The sequence below is a fragment of the Fundulus heteroclitus genome, chromosome 19 (assembly GCF_011125445.2).
Source record: "Fundulus heteroclitus isolate FHET01 chromosome 19, MU-UCD_Fhet_4.1, whole genome shotgun sequence".
Classification (NCBI taxonomy): domain Eukaryota; kingdom Metazoa; phylum Chordata; class Actinopteri; order Cyprinodontiformes; family Fundulidae; genus Fundulus; species Fundulus heteroclitus.
The window spans coordinates 24,630,858-24,646,439 of NC_046379.1; the positions used below are offsets into that span (position 1 = coordinate 24,630,858).

The 15,582-nt window shown below is 43.3% G+C and overlaps 2 protein-coding genes across 2 annotated transcripts; one reads left to right on the forward strand and one right to left on the reverse strand.

The window, feature by feature from the left end:
- Positions 1–1,249: 1,249 nt before the first annotated feature.
- LOC118556592 (rho guanine nucleotide exchange factor 33-like) lies at positions 1,250–10,707 on the reverse strand. Its single transcript, XM_036150475.1, has 12 exons — positions 10,633–10,707; positions 9,235–9,453; positions 8,787–8,919; positions 8,569–8,613; positions 6,896–7,060; positions 6,685–6,785; positions 4,366–4,499; positions 3,411–3,531; positions 3,153–3,291; positions 2,971–3,075; positions 2,798–2,887; positions 1,250–1,589 (listed from the first exon to the last, which is right to left on the reverse strand). The coding sequence occupies exons 4-12, from the start codon at positions 8,608–8,610 to the stop codon at positions 1,371–1,373; spliced, it is 1,116 nt and encodes a 371-aa protein (XP_036006368.1). The 5' UTR covers positions 8,611–8,613; positions 8,787–8,919; positions 9,235–9,453; positions 10,633–10,707; the 3' UTR covers positions 1,250–1,370.
- A 145-nt stretch (positions 10,708–10,852) lies between these two features.
- LOC118566927 (cyclin-dependent kinase inhibitor 3-like) lies at positions 10,853–15,381 on the forward strand. The gene is made up of 8 exons (XM_036150476.1): positions 10,853–10,876; positions 11,284–11,378; positions 12,282–12,337; positions 12,416–12,460; positions 12,666–12,888; positions 14,434–14,465; positions 14,549–14,652; positions 14,741–15,381. The coding sequence occupies exons 2-8, from the start codon at positions 11,296–11,298 to the stop codon at positions 14,828–14,830; spliced, it is 633 nt and encodes a 210-aa protein (XP_036006369.1). The 5' UTR covers positions 10,853–10,876; positions 11,284–11,295; the 3' UTR covers positions 14,831–15,381.
- Positions 15,382–15,582: the final 201 nt, after the last annotated feature.

Sequence of the window (15,582 nt, forward strand, 5' to 3'; positions counted from 1 at the left end):
TGTCTAACCTACCTCTGAGCAGCAGAGCTGCACTCCTCTCTCATCTGCTGGCCCCTTGTGCAGCAGTTCCCGGCGTACGCGGCGTCCGCAGCCTCACGTGGGCCGCTGTCCGTGTCAGGATCCAAGTGGTTCAGCGTGGAATTATGAGTGGCAGTTCAAAATTTCAGTCAACAACATGAAGTCTAATGAGCGAAAAGCAGACATACGTCAGAGAATCAGCTGCACTTTGCAGGAAGAGACAAATTCAGGAAAGGAAAACAGAAAGTGCCTTCCCAAAACACGCTCAGGCTGGAACGACCGTACCACAAATAACCTCAACGGATTTCACAAACGAGGATTCTGTGCCAGCGTCTAACCTTGGAAAAGCAAGCATGCTCCACAGGGTGGAAATTATAGAACGGATTATAGTTGATCAAATGTGCCTCAGAGGCTTTCACCTATGCTTTTCGTAGCTGTGGACGAGCTCCTGACTAGTTGCTGCTAACTAGGGCTCCTCCTGGAAGAACTGGTGGTATTAATTTAACTTGGCTGCTTTCCTGCCATGAACACAGCCGTGATTCATAATCCACGTGTTTCCCAATTGAGATGAGGTCAAACCCACCGGAGAAGGTTGATTTGTCCTTCCCAAATCGAGTTCTGAACTGTATTTGGACACGTTGTCCCGTCGGAGCGCCCTGTTCCAACCATCTGACCCAGAGTGTCACCCTGAGGTGAAAGGAAACTGTTCAAGAACAATCCTGGAATCACTAAAGCTCAGGCCAAATCATGACCTGGAGGATACTCCTGTGGACGGTGAAGGTAGTTTAACATCACCGTGAACTGACTGAAAAATTAGACGCCCTGAAATTCAACTGAGATGTGCAGCTGTCCAAACAAAGAAGCCGAATGTCTCGTGAAAAAACCTGGTAGGCGACAAATAGAGCGAGCTATTTGGTCTCAATGGTGAGTAAAACGCTGGTGGAGTCAAGGCGAGGCTTTCAGACCTGGGAGTGCACCAACTTTTAAGCATGCATGTGGCAGTGTTATGCTTTAGAGATGTCTTGCTGTGTTTAAATCCCTAATCCATGCCATTTATTCCTCTAAATAAAATGTCCCATGCTGTTTTTTTTTTTGCAGATCTCCAGTCAGAATGATCCCAGGACCTCGTTTGCTGGCCACAAAAAGCACTTTTCTGCAACTTGCTAAGAGTTGTAACCAAAGTGTACATATTTGAGCCTTCATTTCTAATTTTAAATCTGTGAGGGTTAAAGAAAATCCACAACAAATTCAGGCTTGTGCTCCCTGTTGTAGTTTCAAGAAATACGCCGTGGGATCATTCCTCCTTAGAAACAACCCAAAATGAAATCCATGCCATGATGTACGTCAGCTTTTCAACAGAGCAACAACATAAAAAATAAATAAAAATCTTCATGTGCAAGCCCCTCTTCGGTTATGCTTTCTGACCTCTGCCCCGCTCCTTCGTCTTCCTCCCATCGAACATCCTCCTCCAAGATCACATGGCAACGGGACAAAACGCTGCGCAGAGCTCGCTCGGACCCCAGCAGGAGGCTGCAGTCAGGGTGATCCTTACCGGTCCACTGCAACAGGTTCTTCAACGGGGAAATAACAATAGGCAAACAAGTCAGTTGTGACATATTTGTCATTTTATGCATCCCTTCAAACACTTTTTTGAAGCTCTGCTGCATAACGACCACAAACTCTGATCCGTTTCATCTGATCAAGCATGGCAGGCGTCTGAGTTCAGCCCCCTTTCCTCTCTTACCGCGCCGGGTAAACAACTCCAGAGCAATTCATTCATAGAATCTTACTAAGGGGTGGACCTGTTTCAGTTGAATTTGCATGTTGTCTAAGCCATTACAAGGCCTTTGTTTGGCAATGGTATAAAGCTTGGTACTCCACATTACTCCAGACTTTTTGAATTGAGAAAGCTTCCTGGAGAGGAAGCGAAACGTCTTCAACTACGAAAAACAAGTCCAGTTGTTGTTGTTTTTTACTTTTTTGGAATAGAATCTGGTGAGTACAGCTGCCACACACTCTAAACCTGGTTTCTGTGGAACAGTGGCAAGGAAAAAAAGCCCCAGATGAAAGAGGGCAAGAAGTCCCATTTGCAGTTCATCTCAAGCCGCTTTAGAGGACACGGCAAACGTGAGAGTGCTCTGCTCATGTCAGACCAGAAACCCCCAGTGGGTCGAAGCAGATGACCGTTCACACTGAGCCTGGTTCTGCTGGAGGTTTTTCCTTCCCGTTAAAGGGGAGTTTTCCTCTCCACTGTCGCTTCGTGCTTGCTCAGTATGAGGGATTGCTGCAAATCCATGGACAATGCAGACGACTCTCCCTGTAGCTCTACACTCTTTCTGGAGGACTGAATGCTGCTTGCCAAGACTTGATGCAATCTACTGGGTTTCCTTAGAGAGGAAACTTTTTTGACCATCAGTATAATCTGATTGAATTTGACTTTGGAAAGTGCCTTGAGATAACATGTTTCATGAATTGCCGCTATATAAATAAAATTGAATTGAAACCAACTTTTCAGGATGCATTCAAAGTGCTGACTGAATTAGCATCGCACATCACTCCCGCGGTAAAACGTGGTGGTGACAGTATCACGGTGCTGGGTGGGGGCTTCTCCACAAAGTGTTGACCCGAGGGGGGCTGAATAGAATAGCATGTCACGCTATAGTATTGAAAACCATGCATCCAAGCAATTACACACATCGTTGTGTTGATATATTGCATAAAATCCCAATCATATTGATCTGAAGTTATCATCTACTCACTATGCCCGCCGTCAACTCACCTGAATGTGACTCAGGTAGCTGTGGATGCGAGCGACGGGAGCCAGCAGCAAAGAGAGCAGTTTTATTTCCTCTCTCTCCGTCTGGGCCCTCTGTGAAATGAGCAGAAAGCTGCAAACGTGCTCTGCTGACTGCGGCGTATCCCGGTGGAAGGTCGGCACGCTGCAACACGTACCTGCGCTCGGTGACTCCTGCCTTGCTCGTCCGGCCTGTTGAACTCGAGCGAGAGGAAGGATGCCAGGGTGGTCGTGTATCCGAGGTACATATCTGAAAAAGCTGTCTGGACGAGCAAAGCCAGAGTAAACATGGAGCGGCCTGAACCATGCCAGGGCGGAGTGAAAAGGGGGAAGCTCTCACGTCGTTTTGGCCAATGAGCTGCACCAGGATGTCTCCGACCAGAGATTTCCAGTGCTCAGCAGATAGCCTCTCCTGCAGGGTGTTCCTGAAGAGCACGTGTCGCTGCAGGAGCTGCTCCACGAAGCCCACGTACGTCTGACTGCATCACGAGAAAGAAAAAAAACAAAAGTTCTCAGACTCCGGATCGTCCTGGTCGCCCGGACGCACCAGCTGTCACCAGGAGTTTTTAACAGCATCTTCAGCTGAGGTAACGCTCACTATGGCTCCGCGGTCATCTGGTGAGCCGGGGGTGTTTTGTACTTGTCGCACAGCTGCTTCAGGGTGGACACATATTCCCACTCAGAGTGCAGGAGCTGCATGGCCACCTGATGTCGAGCATCTGCAGGATCACAAATACATGTTCTTCACTCAGATTTCTTAACGCTGAAATATTAAATTTTTTTGTCACACAACAGTTTGGTTCCCTTCTGTGTTTGCAGAGGTTGAACTTGTGAACTCAGAAGGAGGTCAGAAGCTCCTTAAGGCTCCCCGGCCAGCAGAGGGCGCCGGAGAGCGCTGGACTCACAGAAAACACATCTCAAAAGGCCAAATTTGTTGTTTACCCAGGTTTGTGAATAAAAAATATTTTCAGCTAATAATTCTTCTGTATCTAAAAGGACTGACAAGCTATACGGATGAAAATCTTTATAGTTTACGTTAGCAGACATTATTTAATGTTGCTGTTTAACTGTTTCTGTTCATTGTGTCTTTACTGAATTACTTTTCAAACTGCGACTGTAAATTAGTAAATGGCAATTTTCCGTGGTTGCTTGTGAGCTCAGCCAATCAATCTGGCTCATCCCTCTCTTTACTACGTCTGCATTAAAATACTGTGTTGACAGAATGGGTGAGTCGGAGTCTTTACCTTGTCTGAAGAATTAGTTTACTGTGATTTTATAAAATAAAATAAAATCTGAAAATCAGATCAAGTTAACTTACTATATTCACCATCGATCAAAGGATTTTTTTAAGCACAAGATTATTGGTGATGTGGACTTGTGCGTGTTGTGGGGCCTCAAATGTAATTCTACCAAGGGCTAAGCACAAAGTACTCTGGCTCTGGTGGAACTGACGTTACAACAGGCTCCTTATCCCATTGAGAAAACGTTCAAAGTTAAAACAATTGCCCCAATGGACCGGAGCCCTTAAGAACCTCTCGTGTGGGTGGGCTGACCTGTTCCTTCACTCAGCCCAGCTTTCAGACCCTGAAGGAAGCAGTGAAGGAGCAGTTTCCCTCTGGAGAGGCTGGCTGGTGGAGGGCCCGGACACTCGCACACACTCTGGTCACCGACCGGCTCTGCTGGAAGGCTGCAGAGCAACAGTAGACACACGGTGAGAGGTTTCTCAGCTAGTTTCACATGTTTACCCATGACAACAGATGTCACACAGCTTTCATTGCTCCTTTGCTGTCCTTTAATTCGGTCTGATTAGGATGATAACTTTTCAAATTAAGAATTCCACCTCCAGTTTGTCTTACTTCTTAAAGTTTAACGGATGTTTTGTCCCTTTGGACGTTGAAAATCCAATCAAAAACGGTTACAATGCATGATAAGTGCTACATCTTGATATTAGCTACATATATTTCATACTGAATACTTCCAAATATGTATAATATTTCCCAGAAAGTTAGAATAATTAATTTCAGACACATTCCTCTTTTAACGTGGTTGATTTCTCACTGTGGTCTTGAGAAGATACTCTGTCAAGAGTAAGTCACAATCATTTCATGATAAAATTATAAATAGTTATTAATTTCATGATAAAGTTACTAACAGTTATTAACATCATGATAACATTATTCCAGCTTTATTAAAGGGATAGTTCGGAATTCCTCAAGTGGGGTTCTGTCAAAAGTTTATGCGCAGCTAATATCTTACCAGTGGTAGACAACTTTTAGACTTTATGCAGTATGAGTGCAGATTAGTTGGTGCAGGAGGCCGAAGCTAGCGGCTAGCAGAAGGGGGCCTAACCCTACACTCCAGTCTCAAAAACACCATTAGCAAATTATTAATTATGCTATGAACTTTTAAACTGTTATCATGTTTGCATTGGATGGTTATTTATGATAAGGAAAATTGTAATTTACACAGGAAACTAGGAGGAGGTGTGCGACCAACGACCTTCCTGGTGAAAAACGCACTCAAAGGAAAATGTAATTAAAGTTTTTCCAATCAGAGTATCTGTCTAATAGAAAATGAACACTAGCAAAAAGCATAAATGTTATGGCAATTTAAAGCTAAGGCTACTTTTACACAGCTTTAAGTGGGACTCAATTTTCCACCGTCTTCAACAATTTTCTTTTCAATCTGGAGAGAAGATCCTTGATCGTGGGTCTAGGTCTAATATTAACCAATGTGACGCTGAAAGACACTGAAGTCCATTCAACTCTCTCCAGACCGAAGATAAAACTAAATAATGTCCTTAGCGATGAACAATCGCCTTTTAGTAAACGTGATAGCATTCTTGTGAACCGCTACTGCAGTTTCTAGACTGGAGTTTTTTTTAAAGGTCCAATTTGGTCTTAACCCCTCCCTGACTGGCTGCTAACTTAAGCCTCCAGGACCAACCATACAGGTTTTTTTTTAAATAAATGAAGGAGTCATAATAATTACTCACTGCAGATAAAATATCACCCAATTATTACTTTTAAATAGAGCCACGGTTCAAGAATCCGGACTCCCCAACAAGTAGAACAATGTACCTAAAAAGAAATGTGTTTAAACAAGATGAAAGATACGCAAAAAATAAGATGATCCCAGCAAAGGGGAACCGGTTGAGAGATGCTGGGTTACAGAGAGCTGCTGTTAAACGGTGCCTTTAATTTAAATTCACCGCTTCATGATGGGCCCTTCTCCGTGCTCCACACACTTCTCCTCCCTGAGCTTTCTAGAGCAGGGATGTCAAACTCATTTCTATATGGGGCCACTTTGGCGTCATGAAGTCATTAAAAGGGCCGGTTGCACGTGTACAGACGATACTTTTCAGTTCATAATTTCATTCCAGTTCACATAGAAGTATAAAAAATGCACAGTGACATAAAAGTAGTACCCTTAGGCCCAGTTTATACAGTTTATCTGCAAAAAAAAGTTGATACTGGGGTGAGTTACACTTACAGGAGGCACAGTTTTAGCCACTTTATACACTTTAGAAGGATATATGCCTCAATTTTATGAAATTATATGGCTTTTTCTTTTGGCTCTTGAGGGCCGGATAATTTACCTTGATGGGCCAGATTCGGCCCGCGGGCCTTGAGTTTGACACCCGTGTTCTAGAGTGTACATTGTAAATAATGCCAGGACCGAGTACAGATTTCTGTAGTATACTGACAAAATGGGGTACTATATCTCATGTTTTGTTCTGCGGTAGTGGACTATAACCATAAAATCCGAAGCTTGCTCAAAATAGAAACGACATGCCTGTAAGGATATCTGTTCTAAGCCAGAGTAAAAATGTCTGGTCCCTTATCTGTGCTGCTGCACGGTGGAGATTGTACCTTTCTCTCGGTTTGGACGTGGAGCTCTTTCCATCCGGCTCAGGCCCGCGTCTCTTGCTGTACAGCTGCACGATTTGACACCTCAGCACTCCCAGTTCTTCCTACGGGATGACATGTCTCCGTTTACCTTTTGTATTCCAAAGCCAGTGTGGCTTCACAGCCAAGCAGGGCTCCCTGTTGCTGTGAGTGGGACTGCCAGGCGCTGCCTCACCCTCAGCGCCTCCACCAGAGTCTCCAAGCGGAAAGCCTTCTTCTGACAGCTCCTCCTGTTCTCCTCCAGTTCCTCCCTCAGGTGCGAGTCTCCGTGCTGGATCTGACTGAGCTCCAGCAAGGCGCTGGTAAAGCCCGTTTTCAGCTCTGTGACCATGCATTGTAACTGGAGAGATTCACAGCAAACAGTCACATGACGTTGCCTCGCAAAAGTATTCACGCCCCTTGATCTTTTCCACAATGGCTTGTGTTATAACCGCAAACTTTATGTCATGTTTCTAGGATTTTCATGGGAAAGACCAACTCAAAGTAGTTTCTAATACTGAAGTGAAAAGAAAACTCTAATCCAAAGTAGTGTTCATATGTATTCAGATCCCCCTAAATAAAATCCATTGAAACCAACTGCCTTCAGAGTAATACAGGTTTACGATCAATATCACACCTTAAAGGTTTGTTGGAAAACATCAGTGACCAAAGAGCCTTAAAGACCAATGAACACGGCAGACATGTCAGGGATGAAGTTGTGAATCTTTTTAAACCAGGGTTATATTTTAAAACGATATCTCAGGCTTTGAACATCTGGAGGGAGCCCTGTTCCATCCACTGAAATGGGAAGACCTACTACGGTACGACATGGCCGTCCACCGAAAGCGAGAAGCAGCCAAGCTATCCATGGTGACGCTACAGGAGCTGCAGAGATCCGCGGCTCAGGTAGAGCAGCTGTTGACAGAGTCAGTCTTTGCAGATCAAGACAGCCAAAGTTGAAAGACAGCCATAAGAAGCCCCGCATGCAGTCTGCCACAAGTCATGTAGAGGAGGCAGCATGTCTAAGAAGGGGGCTCCGGTCAGATCCAATCAATACTGGCCTTTCTGGACAACATGCAAAATGCCGTGTGGCAGAAATCTAGCACATCGGCATGCACACACCATCCCTGTGTTGAAACGTGGTAGCGGCAGCGTCATGATGTAAGGAATACTGAAATACAGGATGATCCCGGAAGAAAACCAGCAAGATGCAGCAGTCCAGAACACCAGTGGTCCAACTCCAGTCCTCAAAGGTTGGTGTTCTGCAACTTTCTCTGCTTCAAACACCTTGACTCAAATATCAGCTAATCAGCAGAGCTCTGTAGAGAGCTGAACTTGGGGTGTGAGGGAGGGGACACATCTAAAGGTTGAAGGACCGCCGAACCTCGAGGACTGGAATGTGAGACCACTGGTTTAGATTTAAGCATATCCATATGTTAAAAAGGCCAAGACAGGAGTTCAGTTCTGAAAACAATGAGTTGGGAGTCATTGTAAAAAAAAAAAAAAAAAAAAAAAAAGTCCAAAATTGAAGTCTGGTTGAGACATACTCCAAAAGACTTGCAGCTGTGGTTAACGTTAAAGGTGGTTTACAAAGGAGTTGACTCTGAGGGTGGAAAAATACTTCTTTTTTTTTACTGAAATGTAAAAGATCATAAACCATATTTAATTACTTTCCACATAATAATTTAAGCTCATTTTTATTTGTAAATCCCATAAAATGCACTGAATGTTGTGGCGTTAACTTGAAACTGAAGAAAAGTTGGACGGGAATTATTTGCTGTCGCTGCTAATGGTAAAATAATTGGAGGGAAGGATCTAACGTGTGCCGTCACTTTAACTAAACCGAGCCTGCTGATGACAGAAATTTACCTTTGAGATTTCAGTGACGAGCTCTGCCTCTTGAGGCTTCATGACCTTTGCAGAGAGAGACACAAACAAGCCAGTTTGCAAACACTCAGAGACTAATGAGCACAGAGTGTGCCGCCCAGCCGATCCGTCTGTTTTCCCATGAGCCCGGAGGAAACCCTGCAATTATTCTTAAATCCCGTAGATTTCAAAAAGTGGATTCAGTGACTTTTTTTGTGTACCTGTTTGTTTGTGTTACCTGTTCAGATGTTGCTCCTGCCAGCAGCCCCTCTGCTAAGGAAGTGCCGAGCCAGCCAAAAGAGCTCACCCCTGCAGGGGGGATTGCTGCAGGAGCCAAGATCCCTCCTTATGAGTCTGCTAACAGAAGGGCAGGCAGGGATCAGAAAAATAGATCAAATAAGATGAAATTAAATGAAATGAAAAAGCCTGTATTATATGCAAAAGCTTCATAATTTAAATAGGGATTAAATTCAATTTAACCTAAAGCCTGTATGGTTTTAATTTATCAAACCGTATTTATTAGTATTCATATATTATAGCTTGCAATACTATTTAAATCTTAGAAAAATCAAAATTATAACATCAATGCCATGCAAACATCCAGCAATCCATAACGAAAGCATAAAAAAATAATAACTTGTGTTGGAAAAGGAACTGGAATACACTCACCTGACTTAATTTTCTTCTGTATCTCCATTCAGTTAAAAAAATCTGCATTCAGTCCCAGGATTTGTGGAAGTTCTGTTTCTCCTATCCCGTGGTAAAGCCTGCGACATGTTGTGTCATTTGCGGTGTAGAAACGCTTGTGTTGCTCTTTGTGCTGCTCCGTGTCCACAGCAGATCTCCTCCTGTGAGGAAGCAGACCTTGCCGATGCCTCAGAGGAAGGACTGTAACAGGATGCAAAGCACGCCGCAGATGAGTGGACTCTGGATAAATGGGGTTCCCCTTTAAATCATATGTTGACGTTTATTTTGTTGGCTGCAATTCTCAACAATACATTTCTTTTTTTTAAAGGTCTGCTAAATGGAATTGGAAACTACTTTTGGATGCATATTCAAACCCCGTGTATTTTTCCACATGGTGTCACGTTACACTCACAAACGTCATTGCACTTTATTGGGATTTTATGTGACAGACCGACACTAGAAGAACATGATTGTAATGTGGAAGTAAAGGGTTGCAAGGTGTTAAACTGTTTCTGTTGATTAAAATCTGAGGGGTTTGAATTCAGTACACTTTTATTCAGCCCCCCCTGAGTCAGTTCCTTTGTAGTACCCCTCACTCACTGCAATCACAGCTGCAAGTCTGCCTAGTCTCTGGCAGGTCTGCACATCTAGAGAGTGAAAAGTCCTTTTTAGTAAAATAGATCAAGCTCAGTCGGGGGTAATGGGGAAGTATCTAAAGAGCAACGTTCAAGTCTTGCCATAGATCCTGAATACAATTTAGATGTAGATGCTCAAAGCATGAGAAATAGCATAAACCCACTTTTAACTTCCCTGCAGCATTATGTCTGACCTGTCTGCTGTGCTTCCTGGTCGTCGTTATGCTGTTTCTTCACCAATGTTCTCAAAGAAATGTCGCAGAACAGCTTTATTTATATGAATATTATCTTACACATAATCTGTGACTGTGTGCAATAATTAGAGGACTTCTGAAAGCAGTTGTTTACACTTGACTACTATATTTAAGGGTGTCAGAGGGAAAGGGGCTCAGCATGCACACATGACTCGCATGCGTGGTTTTCCTTCCACTTCACAGCTATGCGCTACTTTTCGTTGGTCTGACACATAAAATGTAATTAAAATTCATGAACGGTGTCACAAGGTCCTGTGATGTCTAGTGATAGATCATATTAGGATGATAAGATAGATACAATATAAGACAGCCGCTTGCATTCCACTATAACACACAAACAAAAAGTTGTAAATTGCTAAAAACGTAGAGTAGTTTTTCAAGTAGGGATATTTTCCACAATCTCGTTTTATTTTAGTGGCTGGTCAGTTTTAAAACGTTCCTTTTTTTTCAAAACATTTTTACTGGACAAGAAATTTAATACGTGACATTACCTCTTTAGTTTCAGACGCATTGGTGGAGAGATTCACCGTCTTCACTCCGCCCATCCGTCTTGACCCAGCGGAGTCAATCGAACGGCCCTTTGCCCTGGTTGGTTGGTTTTGTGATGGGCGGAGTTAACTGTCAGCACTGAAATCTGATTGGATGATAGCTTTGTAGCATTTTGAAATCGTTGTTGTTGAGCTGTCTGTTAAAACCCGGTGCAAGAGGACGCTAGACAGCGAGTAGCTGAACAAGGTGGAGAACAAATAAGAAATATATTTGGATCCTAAAACCTGCCTAACCTTTTTGCTTCTTAGGACTGCTGTACAAATATTTTAATAAATGCATTTAAACATTCTTCAAACACAGCGAAGGTTAGCATGTGAGAAACAGCACCGGCTGAATTTCGAAACCCTTTTAATATTGCGTGATCGTGTAACTATAACACATCTGACTCTTATAGCTGTCTTTCTAATGTCTAACCTACTATTTTGTTACCGTTTTACTTGTTTTAGTTCAGCCGGTTCCGGTGTATGCTGGGTATTCTGCTATAGCTGAAGTGAACTGAACTACCAGGTTCTGTTTAGCTTCCATCGGGATGTAAACAGTGTTTCTTTCCCCCGTCACCCTGAAGTACTCAGTCTGCCATTCTTCTCTTCCAGGCGTCTGAAGAAATGAGGACGACTGAGTTTGACTCTTCCTCTGATGATGATGAGGAGGTGGAAGAGGGTCAGCTGGCTCCCCTCCACATTAGCTGGTATGTGAGAGTGTCACCTTCATCTCCTTAAAGGTTTTGTTGCAGCCACAAACTTCAGTGGATCTTCTGTGATGGACCGACATGAAGCAGTGCATAGTTGTGAAGTCGAGGGAAAAAGGATTTCTGATTTTGCAAGATAAAAAAAAAAAAAAAAAAAAAGTGAGAATCTGAAATGTGCTGTATGCATTTATACTCAGCCCCTCTGGGTCAATACTTGGTAGGGTCCCCTTTCGGTGAAAATTGCAGCTGCAAGTCTTTTCAGACTGAAGTGTGTACCATCTTTGCACAATCAGAGTCTTAAAGGTTTGTCCATAGTTCTTAGCAAAATGGTTCAAGCTCAGTCAACTTGGGAGGTGAGGTGAACATCCAATCTAGTCTTGCCTCGGGTTCTCGTTTAGAAGTAGGTCTTGACTTTGACTGGGCCACTCTAACCCATGAGTTTGCTTCGATCTAAACGATGCCCTTGTACCTCGGATCGAATGTTTGGGCTGAAGAAAATCATCTTCACCCCATGATGCTGCCACCGCCGTGTTTCGTAGTAGGCGTGGTGTGTTCAAGGTCACGTTAATTGTGTTAAACACAACTGGACCCTACTTCCTAATTGGGTGACTTCTGAGGGCAATTGCTTGGATTTCTTTCAGGGTAAGAAAAAAAAGTTTCCGAATAACAAGGGGGTCTGTATCAGATACCACTTGTTGTTTAATTCACAATTACGCCTCATCTTGTGTCGCTCCATCACATGATGTCATCAAAGAACATATTGAAGTCTGTGGGTATAATATGACAAAAGGAGCAAGAATTCAAGGGAAATTTGTACTTTTGCGAGACACAGGAGGCACGTTATTGTGCATTAATGGCCATGTTTGTACTGCATGATCATGTAATGTTTCGATTGGGTTTTAGGTTACCTCTGTCCATAGTCGAGTGCTCACAGTACCTTGGAATATGCGCTCTACCAGGTAAAACCATGTTCAACTCATAGGCTTGTTTTTACTGAAATTATGTTTTTTGTTTTAACAAACGTCTTTTCATTCCAGGTTGCAAATTTAAAGATGTCCGCAGGTCCCTGCAGAGAGATGTCGGTAAGTCGGCTTTCAGGCATCTCTGCTCAGCTGTGAATCATTCAGAACACGCATTAATTCCCAGAGTAAAAGCCAATGTTGAATTTAATAATGTGCATCTTATGCTTTCACTCTACTGATGTCCACGCCCAATCTTTAACCTTTGAACCCGCTCACGGAAAGCGACTAATAAATGCAATGCCCCGGCATCCCCTCCTGTTGTCAGGTGAGCTGAAGAACCAGGGCGTGCAGGATCTGTTTGTTTTCTGCACCAGAGGAGAGCTAAGCCGGTACAGAGTCCCCTCCCTCCTGGAGGTGTACGAGCAGCACGGCTTCACCGTGCACCACGCGCCGTTCCCCGACGGAGACGTTCCCGAGCTGGAGCAGTGCTGCCAGATCCTGGCCAAGCTGCAGGTCTGCCTCGAGAGGAACAGGAGGACGGTGCTGCAGTGAGTGACGGCAACACAGACGTGGGGTTAAATCAGGGTTAAAAAGTTGCAGAAGTATTAGGCCGATAAAGGCTGGAGGAAGATGTGTTCTCGATGTTTTCTCCCATTTTTACTTAAAATTCGGAAAATATCTGGAATGTGGATCGCTCGCCGCTGATTTGTTCTTAAACTATGAGTTGCTCAGGAAGGTAAAGGTAGCACCAGCCATCTATATCACAAGTTCCATATTTAAATAACCGGCCATACAGTCATAGGAAATTCATGAATTTATATTGGAAAAATTAGGGAGAAAAAGGCATTAAAAATGGGTAAACATCACCAGGATCAAACGAGCGACTTCTCCACAGAATAGAAAAATTCACGTGACGCTGACTAAAATCCTTTTACTGCTATCCCACAAACATTTTCCAACCCACCTGCACAAAGGTGGATTCTTTGGAAAAATGAAAACTCAACAGGTGACACGGTAGATAAAAATGGATTTAACTGATGCTATCGTACATAATCTCTAGGCGTTCTAGGTAGCAGTCGGTTGGAACATTTTTATTTATACTAACAATCACAAAGCCAGAGCACAAAAATCAGAACATTAAACTAAAAGATGATCCAAAAGAAAGGGATAATAGCCATAAAAGTAAACGGTTAAATATAAATTTTGAATATTTCAAATGATCTTTAAGAAAAGCGTGTTGGGATGGAAGTACTGTTAGCTGGTTTTAAATACAAGGGAAGCTCGTCCCTCCATCGAGATGCTGGAAAAGAGCGACCGCCTCTCGTTCCCAGGAAAACAAGCTGATTTTGGGTTTGAGGACCTGAGGGGGGGGGGGGGGGTTTAAGTTGTAGTATGCGGGTTTAGCAGCGCGGTAACATAGGAAGGAGCCGGATCCTGCAGGACCCTGAAAGTGAAAGTGGGGATTGTCAAAATGAGTTTTAAAACCAGGAGGTACACGGTGCAAAGGCATCAAAGCAGGAGTGATGTCGGCTCCTTTGGTGGCTCCAGGGGATCGTGCTGCAGAGGTTTGGACCAGATGAAGGCAGTCCAGGGCTTCTTTTGGTCCATGGACGTGAAAAAGAGAGTCACAGTAGTCTAGATTAGAGGAAATGAAAGCGTGAATAACCATCTCAACTTCCTGCTTTCTTACCACCCTTGGTAGTTTGGGAATCTTCCTGAAATGATGCAGTTTTCTCCACGTTGCTTTGAATGTCTTGACGGGCGAGTTCAAAGGTCCGGCCTGTCGGCGGATCACGGGATCGTGTTCTCCAGGCCAACGATCAGACGCTCTTCCTTCTCAGAGTTCGGTTAAAGGGAGTTATTATTTCAACCATTCGGTACTTTCAGGAACTGCTCTGAACCTTCAGCTCCTCTCGTCCATCAGAGGTTGACCGTTAACAAACATGCCGCTGTGCCTTTAAAAGCCTCGGTTCTCCAGATAGAGCCAGAAGGCCTGCGTATGATGTTCTGCTGTATTCGGGTCGCCACACCGGAGCGTTCTGCACCGTACGTTGGCCACTGAATTGACTTTGGCCTTTTCTCCCCCCCTGCAGCTGCTACGGAGGTCTGGGACGATCCGCTTTAAGTAAGGGTAGTCCACTTTTATGAGATGATGCTGTGATTTAGTGGACGGTCATGTCTGTAACAGAGCGGTTGTCTCCCACTCAGTCGCCGCCTGCTTGCTGCTCCAGCTCTCGTCGACCATGACCGCCCACGAAGCCATCGAGATCCTCCGAGAGCACCGAGGAGGAGGAGCCATCCAAACGGTGAAGGTGAGAGACCGGACGGAGCCCATTTGGTTTGCACCCCTTGAGTCTTGGGATGTGCTTTTTTTTAACGTGTCGGTTTTGTTTCTTGCAGCAATACAACTTTCTTCACGAGTTTCGGGAGAAGTACAGCGTGTTCAAGGAGAGAAGAGAGGCTTCGACAGAGCGATCGGTGTCCCGGTGATTAGGTCTTTGAACCGTGGATCATTTGCATTTGTTTCTATTCACATGTAATTAACTCTCCAAGAGCTGCACTTTGAAAGAATAATATATTGCTTCTTTTAAGCTTTTAAGTAAGCCAGGAGGTTTGATGATCTGGATATTATGTTTTTGGGTAACATGTAGCGTAGATCCACCGGGAAGTTTCCTCTCTAAAGGAATGTGAGCCTTGAAGATAAACAAAAATGTTTCGTGTGCTGTGACTGAACCTTAAACGTGAGGCTATGATTTGGCCAAATTGGTTCATATTTAAAGTAAAAAAAAAATATATAATATCCATACACAGTTGTTACATATTCATATGAGTCAGTTTTATTTTTAAAAAGGAACTCACATATACACTATTGCCAACATTGGATCTGTTTAATCTTCATATTTTAAATTGTTGGCTAGTTGATCTTCTAAAAGCAACAATTTAACAGGTAAACCCTACTTAAGTTTCATGTCCGTTAAAGTGGCACCAATCAATCCAGCACACAAGGAAAAAGGTTTGGAAGAAAAATTTAGGGTGGCAAAAAAAAAAAAAAATATATATATATATATATATATATATATATATATATATATATATATATATATATATATATATATATATATATATATATATATATATATATATATATATATAAAAATCTTTGCAGTTAGTCAAGATTTCAGAGTGGAGGTTTTATTTAGATTGAATTGTTTTTCCTAAAGGTGACCTGATAACCATGTCAC

Excerpts from the sequence above, each read along its gene's own strand:
- LOC118556592 (XM_036150475.1), bottom strand. The coding sequence starts at position 8,610 with ATGAAGCCTCAAGAGGCAGAGCTCGTCACTGAAATCTCAAAG. Across the intron at positions 2,888-2,970 it reads GCAGGAGTCACCGAGCGCAG|AGGGCCCAGACGGAGAGAGA; the intron begins GTACGTGTTGCA and ends CTCATTTCACAG. Across the intron at positions 1,590-2,797 it reads GCTACCTGAGTCACATTCAG|AACCTGTTGCAGTGGACCGG; the intron begins GTGAGTTGACGG and ends TCCCCGTTGAAG.
- LOC118566927 (XM_036150476.1), top strand. The coding sequence starts at position 11,296 with ATGAGGACGACTGAGTTTGACTCTTCCTCTGATGATGATGAGGAGGTG. Across the intron at positions 12,338-12,415 it reads TGGAATATGCGCTCTACCAG|GTTGCAAATTTAAAGATGTC; the intron begins GTAAAACCATGT and ends TTTTCATTCCAG. Across the intron at positions 14,466-14,548 it reads TCTGGGACGATCCGCTTTAA|TCGCCGCCTGCTTGCTGCTC; the intron begins GTAAGGGTAGTC and ends TCTCCCACTCAG.